This window comes from Oratosquilla oratoria, chromosome 12 (genome assembly GCF_046742065.1).
Source record: "Oratosquilla oratoria isolate Oo_2021 chromosome 12, ASM4674206v1, whole genome shotgun sequence".
Taxonomy (NCBI): domain Eukaryota; kingdom Metazoa; phylum Arthropoda; class Malacostraca; order Stomatopoda; family Squillidae; genus Oratosquilla; species Oratosquilla oratoria.
Window position 1 is genome coordinate 45,908,791 of NC_134788.1, and position 11,005 is coordinate 45,919,795.

Below are 11,005 nucleotides of genomic sequence, written 5' to 3' on the forward strand. Positions count from 1 at the left end.
CAGCACTTTATGTACACCTGTTCCTGTTTATTCTTTGGTACATATTTGTCTATTCCCTCATTATAATTTTCTTTTGATATGTTCTATTTCTCTTCCATCCCCCAATTGACATTGACCAAGTGTGTCCACCAGTGTAAGAATTTCCTCCAAATTAAATTTAGTCTCCTGATTGGCCCAAAATTGACCAAATCTCCTTTTCCATTATATGACAATAGAAGCCCAATTTAAGGTCTTCTCTTCTGCATGAGAGGAATAAAGAGGGGGTGTCACCAATCAAGTGAAGCAGCTTTGCCATGGATGTACTGTGTCTTGCTGCATTGCTTCTGACCCAGAGCATTGGGAGGGATACAGGTATGACCCATCATCCCTAATTAGCTAAGAACTTCTGCAATATGGGTTTCTGTTTTGGGAGTCTGTGATGTTGCTGAGAATACTGTGGAGGGTTTTGCTGATGTAGAAGAGGGTTTTGTTGAAAATATGGAGTGCTTTGCTAAAGATAAGGTGGAGAGATTTGTTGATGATACAGTGTGATTTTACAAATTAGAGAACTTGTTTTGGCCTATAGCAGCAGGAGCAGGATTCACACAGGAGTGGGGATGGAGTGTAAACAATTGGTGGTTGAGAAAGGCAGGAAGGTACCCTAACTGTATTTGATGAAGTGGAGGGAGGAGGCATATATCTTTGCCCCACCATCCATCTGTCTAAAATGAAGAACTTACTTGGCACTACTAAGACTAGCCAGTTGAAGAATGTCTTGTTCAAGACAGTACTCTTTGCATTGTTGAGAATGTATTGAGTGAGTTTCTGTGCTATGGAAGCAATGAAGTTTTGATTCACAATCAAGAGTAGGGTTTGAGTCAAGGACAGAGCAATGACCACATCAGAGACCATTTGTACAGTTCTTCCTTCTGTGGTGAAACTTGTAACACTGACACTGTAAAAGACAGTTGATGAAAGCTTTTATTGAGAGAGAGAAAGAGGACCAATATTTACTCACTCAGGGAGATGTGAACCATAAAATATGAGCATGAACATGCTACTGTTTTCTTTTTCTTTTTGTTGCTCGGTGAACATTGTCAGGGCATAATTGATATTTCTGAGAATTTGTGTATGTCTTGGTTGTAGACATGTGCTTTGTAGTAATTGAATGTTCAGTGTTGTTTGATGTATTCGAAAATTCCATCTGAAGAACAAGGTAGATAGAGGAGTATTGTGGCTGGTGTTAAATCCTTACCTCGGATCATCTTTACCATATTTTTTGAGGTTATTTGTAGGGAACACTCCAGTCTCTCTAGGTACTTACCAGCATGGATACAGTAAACTCTGTTCTCCTTATAGTATGTCACAAAGCAGTAAGATGTAGGGTTGTGAACTTTGTGAGCACGTTCTTTAGCATCATCAAAGAGGTTGGGACAGTAATCATTCTTGCTATAAATTACATTGCTTGATCAAATGATCTCAGCAGTTAGGCAGTCATCTTCAAGGTGGGAAATGATCAAATGGTATCAAAACTCATATCCAATTTTACATTGATTAAGGTTAATAGGCAGGGATGCCTAAACTGTGATTATACTAATATCAAATAAAGGTTCCACAAAGAGAACTTATTTATTTTTATTTGATTTATTTTTATTTATTTATTATTATTTATTTATTTATTTTACAGTATTATCACACAGTATCACAACTGGAAAGGGAGTCACAGGTTTCCTGGAAGATGACCAGGTTTTGTGTATATAATGCCTCTGTGTTTAAATGACCTGTAGGTAAAAAAATTTAAAGCACTAATTCTTACATTATACATTGTCTTGCCACATTTACTGGGATTGCACCTTTGATAAAAGTTCCTGATTATATCACGATTGTTGAGATTATGTTAGTAAGTGTATCCAATATTTATTTTCTATTAGACCAACCAGTATATTACTTGTGACAAGATGAAATATGGAAAGTTTCTCTACAATTTCATTTATTGTTCAGCTGAAATAATAACACAGGTGCACCACTTACCAGTATAACTGAAAGGATGTGACTTGCATCACTTCTATGGGTCAGATGAGATTAACTGAATAAACTGGTCTTGTGAGCCCAAACAACATGGAATGTTGCAGAGTTATGTTAAAATATGACTGCTGTGGCCAGGTAGGCCTTTCACTATTTCCAGAAATTGTGATACGATGAAAAAGCCAGTGCAAAATTTGAGTCATTAGGTTGTGGTCGGGTGAGTATGCATGTAGCCGTTGGATGGTTTTCAGCACATTTCTAATGAAAAAGTAAAATACAATATATAATAAAATACAATATATAATAGCATCATATCTGTTAGTATTTCTATCTATGTTATGTTATGTCATGGTAAGTACAAAGGGTCTATTTAGATATAAAGGGACTTGAATATTAAATGTTTTGTGTACACAACATTCACAATCCTATTTTAGTGTACTGTATTACACAATTTCAAAGAGTTAGATGTCAAACATATGATTACATTTTTTCCAGGAAGAAGGTAACCATCGCCATTCCTTTGGAAGAGCTATCCATAGAATCCATATGTGTCACACAATGAAGAAGATCTGGTGTGACATCTGTGGCACATATATAGCATGAACTATCTTACATATCACGTTATGATCCATGCTGGAGAGAAGCTTTTCTAGTGTAACTTATGCAATTCTGTTTTTTCACAAAAGCGTGACCTCAGATGATGCAAAAGTCACTTCAAGTATCATGTGGTGACCCTCACAGGAGAAAGAAATTCCAGTGTGACCTGTATAATTCAACTTTCTCACAAAAGGGTTCTCTCACACAGCCTATGAGGACCCACACAGTTACCCTTACCAATGTGACCTATGCAATGCAGCTTTCTTATGAAAAAATCACTTCAAATTTCATATGATCACCCACATTGGAGAGAAGCCATTCTAGTGTGGTCTATACAATGAAATTTTCACACTAAAGTGTTTCCCAAAATATCATGTGATGACCCATACAGGAGAAAAGCCTTTCCAGTGTAACCTGTATGATTCTGGTTTCTCACAAACGGGTTCTCTCACACAGCACATGAGGACCCACACAGGAGAGAAACCTTTCCAGTGTCACCAGTGCGATTCTGTTTTCACACAAAAGGAGCATCTTACACAGCATATGAGGACCCACACAGGAGAGATGTCTTTCCATTGTAACCTGTGTGATTCTGCTTTTTCACGAAAGGAACATTTCATACGGCATATGAGGACCCACACAGGAGAGAAGCCTTTCCAATGCAACCTGTGTGATTCTGCTTTCTCACAAAAGAGTTCTCTCACAATGCATATATTAACCCACACAGGAGAGAAGCCTTTCCAGTGTGACCTGTGTGATTCTGCTTTCTCACAAAAGGGTAATCTCACGCAGCATATGAGGACCCACAGAGGAGAGAAGCCTTTCCAATGTAACCTGTGCGATTCTGCTTGCTCACGAAAGCGTTCTCTCACAATGCATATGAGGACCCACACAGGAGAGAAGCCTTTCCAATGCAACCTGTGCGATTCTGCTTTCGCACAAAAGAGTGATCTCACAAAGCATATCAGAACCCACACAGGAGAGAAGCCTTTCCAGTGTGACCTGTGTGATTCTGCTTTCTCACGAAAGGGTCATCTCACAAACCATATGAGGACTCACACAGGAGAGAAGCCATTCCAGTGTGACATGTGCAATTCTGCTTTCTCACAAAAGGTTAATCTCGCAAAGCATATGAAGACCCACACTGGAGAGAAGCCTTTCCAGTGTGACCTGTGCAATTCTGCTTTCTCACAAAAAGGTGATCTCACAAAACATATGAGGACTCACACAGGAGATAAGCCTTTTCAGTGTGACATGTGCAGTTCTACTTTCTTACAAAAGGGTCATCTCACAGAACATATGAGGGCCCACACAGGAGAGCTTTCTCAAGAAAGTACTCTCTCACAAAGTATATGAGGAGCCACACAGGAGAGGTTTTCTAGCAACCTCTGTGGCTCTGCTTTATCACAAAAGGGTTATCCCACAGAGTGTATGAAGACTCCTGCAGGAGAAGAGCCTTTCCAGTGTGACCTCCTTGATTCTGGTTTTTCACATAAGACTTCTCTCACAAGACATAGGATGGACATTGGAGAGCAGCCATTTCTGTATGATGAAAAGATCACTCTTTTCTGATGGTTTGCATTAAACCAGCAGAAGAGTTATTACACAAATGATGCCTATGCACTTAAAATCTGGTGTGGCATTGTCTTTGTTTAACTGGTAAGGTCATTCAAGTAGGAACAAAATTCATTTTTACATTTCAATTTGTAAGGAATTTGCCCTATATTTATGTACAAAAAATGTTAATTGTTCTCCTGGTAAAGACCCAAGCTGTTTGATCCCATGAAGCATGAGTATTTAGCTGAATTAATTTGCAGTTCATGCATACAAATGACTAATTAGTCGTAGATGGCACTCTTCACCTCATCTATTTAAAGCTGTTCACTTGCCTGGTTGCTGTTTAGATTTAGTTGTAACCAGTTGGGTTTGACTCATACAGTTTGGACAGCTTACTTCTAGTTACACCCTAGTTTTTAGTTGCCCCAGTCGCAGTCTAATTTGTAGCTGTCCCAATTGTTCATTTCCAGTTGTAGTTGTTTGATAAAGGTAGTAGCCGCTGAGCAAGTGTAGTTATGAGGTTATCCTTGATAAACCTCGTGAAGTTTTGTAGCAGACATGCAGTGAAGGCAGTCCACACTACTGAGCTATGTCGTCCCAGTAGTTGCAATGTACCAGTTCCAGCATAGGACCACATACTTTTGGTAGTAACCATACCAGCAGAAGACCAAATAATAGTCATGGCAGTAGTCATTCCAACAGTCGTGGTGGAGCAGCAGATTGACTTTGTCCAGTGATAACCTTGTAGCTGCTTCAGTTGTGTAGTGTCCTAAGTGAACAGACTTAAAGCATTGTTGGTATTGTTTCTTCCTAACTTCCCCCTTTTTTTTCTCTCTTTTTTCAACAGGTTGGAGTCTATCCTTGTAATTATTAATGTTTAATGTTGGTATTAGATTAGTTAAGAATTTTACCTGGTAGTTTTCCATGACCTCTGTGACATCCATCTGTCTCCCCCCCCCCTTTTTTTTTCCTCTCTCTCTCTCTCTCTCTCTCTCTTTCTCTCTCTCTCTCTCTCTCTCTCTTTCTCTCTCTCTCTCTCTCTCTCTCTCTCTCTCTCTCTCTCTCTCTCTCTCTCTCTCTCCCTGGCTCTTTACAAGGGTCCTGGCCATTGGAGGAGGACAGGGCCTCAATACCCGAGGACCATATATGGTGGAGGACACTCTACTTTGACCACAACCTGTGTGATGCATCTCTCTCACAAAAGGAGTCTCTCACAAAGCATATGAGGACCCACATAGGTCTCTCAAATATCACATGGTGACTCACACTGATAAGAATCTATTCCAGTGTGATTTATGTGATGAACAGTGTTCCTTCTAAGCTGTGTGCCTGTGTGTATGCACACACTTTTTACAACTAGCCAGCGAAGGAAAAAATGTACACAAGGTTTTCACAATGAAATTTAATTTGTCAAATAAATTGTATAATTTCATAATAATGAATTAAAACAAAGATGTTATTTTGAGAATATGTCAATGACCTGTAAAATGAAAGTGTACAAATTCATAATTTCACATGTTTTGAGATCATTTGTACCATTTTCTGTGGTTGTCTTATCACCAGTACTTCTTCAGTCAAGTGAAATAAAACAATAAGAAACATGTTATCAATTTCGCCCTCTCAATTAGTCCTTGTTGACCTGAAAAGTGTGAATACTTGATACAGTTCCAGTGTTGTTGTTTTTTCCTAATGTATGAAATTCTATTTAAAAAAGAGAAAAAATCAATAGTTTCCCACAAAGACCTACTGTCAAGGAATAACAACTTGAGCAAAGAAAGTACTGATGAAAAAAAGACTGCTAAAAGAGCCTTGGAATAGTAGAAATATTACCAAAAGAGGAAGAGCAAAAAATTGCAAATCAGAAATTATGTTTAAGGAAAAGGGAGCCACTAGAAAGGACCATCCAATCTTTCTACTTGACTTGAAAGGTAAACAAGGAAAAAAAATGGTAACCACATTTGGTAGATAGTGCACACAGACATGGTCTGCATTCTGTAGCCATTTGTGAAATTACAAATTAAAAGAAAAACAATCTTGAGATAACAAAATTGCAAAGAATAGATGCACTGTGTCAGATTGGAAGGAAACAAGGGGTGTAAAGTGAATAACGAACTGCTAGTGAATGGATGAAATAATGAAAAGTGCTATGCCCAATTAGTGGAGGATGAGATAAAAAAAAAAAAAAAAAGTCATTCTTTGATATCTACTCTCACATTGTGATTTCTAATTTGGAAGTGAACATGTTAATGCACCTTGTATCAAATATCGTAAATTTCTGGCTGGTACTACAGAAATAGTTTAATGATAATTACCTCTGCACATCTCTTCATACCCATCCTAGCAATGAAATCTAATGCTCTGTTAGTTTTATTCCTGGTGCTAATACACTGTTTTCTGAATTTAAGGTCAGGACTCACTAGAACTCCCAAGTCTCTTGGTTTTCTCTAAAAAGTGTTATCTAAACTATATCTGCTTTCGGGGTTGTGTAGCCCTATGATCAACATGCTGCACTTTGAGATATTAAAGTCCATTTGCCATTTCACTGACCATGTAAACAATTTGTTAAGATCCTGCAGAATCTTGGTGTCGTCTCCTGACCAAATTAGGCGTCCCATTTTAGTGTCATCCGGAAACTTACTAACATCACTATTAATCCCATTGTCCAAGTCATTTATTTACATAATGAACAATTAAGGACCCAGAACCAAGCCCTGGGGAACTCCATTTATGGTGATCCACTGATTTCTGTCACTGATCCAAGCTCTAATCCATTCTAACACTTTTTCTTCTGTGCCATGGGCTTTGATTTTATTTAGTAGTCTATCGTACAAATGAAAATGGGGTGGCCAGATATCCTACTTTAGGCAGAGCAGTCTTGTTTTTTTTTTTTTAGCCCTGTCCACACACCACCACTCCAAGCAGGACATTAGATTATTCTTTTTGGGACCTGTCTAAAAACAATTATATAAATTGCCTTGCATATACTAATGCAGTGAGAACTGAAGTCCACAGTAACCACTGCTTTACTTTTATTATACTTTTAAGTAGTTGCTGTTGGGAAGACAACACAAGGGGCCGCAGTGTACGACGAAGACCCATGAAGGTTTCATACCAGCTTACCATTATCCATGAGTTGAGTTCAGGGACTTGGTGAAAATAATGACAGCAGTTAGTAGTCAATCCAGATTCTTCGGGATTTAGCTTAACTCCAAGTTCAAGTTCTTTTATAGCTCCTATGGCTCAATTGATAAGGTGACAGCTTGGCAACAAGCTAAATCTCAGTCTGATTCCCAGGGAGACTATTGGAAATTATTAGTATAATCTTGCTGTTACTAGCAGGGCCGTTTCTAGCTTTGTGGTGGCCCTAGATAGATAGGTATATAGGTACTTCATTTATCTCCAAGGGGTTTGTCAAATTGTGGTGAAGCAATTCCTAGCCCTTTAGATGGTCTACTAAGATGCAAGAAACTATTACACTTCACATATATTTATTTCACATCTATTTCAAAGTGTAAAGATAATAAAAAAGAAAAACATTTAGAATAATGCTTAACATCACAGTCACACCAGAAAAACAATTAATAATTCAAACATTGTATTGTCCTAAAAATGTCTGCTTCTTGGCTTTTTTACTTGCAAAGTCATCAATGATGTCCTCATATGACACCTCTTTGCCCACCTCATGGTTGATTCTGATTATTGCAAGACCAGTGAGTCAATCCTGTCCCATGGAAGACCTTAGATAGGTCTTGATGAGCTTCAGCTTTGAGAAGCTTCTCTCTGCTGAGGCCACAGTCACAGGGAGTATGCAGGCAATTTTCAGGGCAACCCACAGATTATACAGTTCCTCCAAATGTTTTTTGTGTATAAAGATGAGGAGCTCAAGAGCAGTTATGTCATCTGAGGGTAAGCTTGGCAAGTTTTCGACTTCCACAGCCATATCCTTTCCATCAATGTCACTTACATTTCTATTGCTTAATGTCATTGGGAGGTCACACTGGTTGCTCAATGCCTGATCATCCAGTTTTTGGAAATTGAGCAGCACTCCAAATCTGTCTCTCACTTCACCCAGTGTTTCAAACCTATCAGTTAAGGATTGAATGGCTGTGTCAACAACAACATTAAAGAATGTTCCTTCTAGCCTCTTCATGACATCTGCAATGGGCTTATCTGGGGCTTTGTAAGCAAAGTGCTTTTTTGTGCTTCTTTATCTTTTCTCTTTGAGTACAGTCTCTACATTCATTTCCTCACACATGTCTTTAGCTGAGGCCTAAGTTGAAGCGAAGCCAGTTCTTCTGTAGTTAGAGATGGTTTTGCTTTAGAGAAGGTCAACTGCCACATCAAACTGCATTTTGGGAGACTGCTGGAGTTTGCTGACATGGTTCACATGGTGTAGAACGTCATACCATATGACTGCAAATGAGAAATCGGTATGACCCCACCTCTTCTGCCAAACTTTGGGCTTCGACCTTGGTTAGAGGATCCATCACTTCCCTGATTTCAGCAAAACTTCCCTTATATTAGAGGGCTGGTACCGCACAGCCTCTATGCTGTTAATACGCCTCTCCCACCTTGCGTCACTCCAAGTCGTAAGTGCAACAGTGACATGATCCCTTATTATTGCCCATCTTTGTGGTGATGCTGAAAAAAGGCTGTACAGTGTCTGTACATTGCCAAAATTACTGGTGGCATGTATTGAAGCTGTTGCTGCATCAGATACCACCAAGTTTAGGGAATGTGCCCCACATGGAACATAAAGTGCACGAGGGTTCTTCTCAAGAAGTCTGGGTCGAACTCTTTTGTTCCTCCCTCTCATGTTGGCACCATTATTATATGATTGCCCTTTGCAATCATCAAAGGGAATATTCAGCTCCATCAGTTTCTTCAAAATCAATGATGACAAACCAAGACCTGTTGTTTCAGAAACTACAAGAAATACCATAAAATGTTCTTTGATTTCTGGTGCTTTGTCCATTTTGACAGTCCTTATGATGACTGACATCTGTTCTTGGTGGCTTACATAGGGAGTACAGTCCAAAATGACTGAATAATATTTGGACTGTTTAATCTCAGCCACCACTGTGTCCAATATTATCCCACTGATTGAGGCAATAAGTTCATTTTGGATGATATTTCCAAGATAGCTGGAATGACTGAACTGGCCACAGTCACCACACTCAATGTGCTGCTTCATGACAGGATCAAATTCAACAAGCAGCTCTACCTCTTGAAAAAATAAAAATCCATTATTTTGCTGGTGTAACGTGTTTGATAAACTTCTAAATACAAGATTTCTCTCAGCTAGAGATTGGATGATGGAGATTAAGCGAGTCAGTACATCTCTCCAGTGCCTCTTTTCAGCCTTCAATAGTGTCCTTTCAGCTTGGTCTATCGTCTTTCCAGTTTGCAAATGGAGCTGTAAATCTTTCCAGGTGGCTATGTGTGACGTGTTCTGGACTGCTTTTATGACTTCAAAAGTGCACCTAAGTTTTTCCAGTCTGTCAGCCCTTCTGTCACTAATTTGTGTTCCTTTATTGAAAATAGTTTACAACGATAGCAGTAGAGGGCATTTTTTGTTTTTGAGTAGACAAGCCAAGTCTGCTTTATCTTTTCTCCATTAACCAATGTTCTGTGAAAATAATGATGATGAAAACTTCTGCCATCTTCTTTTTTGGGGAATGTGAAATCGGAACTAATCTGAAATAGCCCTCTACCTACTCCATCAGTCCTGAATGAATCGGACAGAACTGTGGGCCAGTCAGCTGGATCTACTGGCTTAGAAAAAATGGGCAGCTGAACATGTAAATGTGCAGATGATACTTCCTGAGGTATGTGATGGTCCAAGAGCCTCTTGGACACAAGGAGGTCCTGAAGAAAGTGATGGTCCTGGAGCCTCCTGGTTAGGAAGTTCAGAAGATCCCTCTGGCTCAATGTCTGGAGTTCCAAAATATTTCAGAATTGCTCCTGCAAAGACAAAGTTCATTAGGCCATCAGCCAAAAATAGATCATGAGTGCATATACCTATTTAATCATTACAGCGATGTTGCAGGCTGTAGTTATCCATAAAATTGCAATTAATTTGTTTTTATATTAAACATTTTTATGTAGTTTTTCTTTTAAGCTTGAACCAGTCACAAAGTTGTCACTTTTAAAAGTTTTCTGCATTAGTAAATATGTTACACTAGTTAAAGTAATAAAACTAAGCTAAATGATCCATAACCACAATAGTCTAAAATAATCATCACCATTCTTAATATTCATAAACCATATATTTCTTTGAATTATAAAATATATTACCTTTATCTTTTAACCTTTTATTCTTTGTCAGTTTTCTTTTTCCGTTTTTCTGCGCCGCTTAGATAACTTCTTTTTTATGCCATTACTTTGTGTTTGTTCTGTTCAATCCTCTCGTTAACGGGAATTATGGGTTTTAACTTATCATATAGCTGAACCTTGGCTGTATGATTCACTGTGTTCGACTCATGTAGTTTCAGTTAACCCATTCAACTCCGATGACAAGATGTCTTGTCATTTGGTCAAATAAAACAAAAAATCATAAAACACCAAAATGTTTGATCAAACACCAGAAAAATATGACGTCAGTCCTCGCTTCGCTGCGAGCGAAGCGAGGATTGACGTCATATTTTTCTGGTGTTTGATCAAACATTTTGGTGTTTTATGATTTTTTGTTTTATTTGACCAAATGACAAGACATCTTGTCATCGGAGTTGAATGGGTTAACCCAATTCAACTGAACCACAATTTTCAGATAGAAATTTCAACTTTTTATCAGGGTCCCCAGTTGCCTGGGAATTTGAATTTTTCCAGGCTACCCCGGGGGCCCTTG

The 11,005-nt window shown here is 38.6% G+C and overlaps 1 protein-coding gene across 1 annotated transcript; it reads right to left on the reverse strand.

Moving 5' to 3' along the window:
• Positions 1-7,873: 7,873 nt before the first annotated feature.
• On the reverse strand, positions 7,874-8,308 carry LOC143030365 (uncharacterized). The gene has a single exon (XM_076193516.1). The coding sequence runs from the start codon at positions 8,306-8,308 to the stop codon at positions 7,874-7,876; it is 435 nt and encodes a 144-aa protein (XP_076049631.1).
• Between the last annotated feature and the right edge of the window lie 2,697 nt (positions 8,309-11,005).

Coding starts and splice junctions, on each gene's coding strand:
- LOC143030365 (XM_076193516.1), bottom strand. CDS start 8,308: ATGAAGAGGCTAGAAGGAACATTCTTTAATGTTGTTGTTGACACAGCC.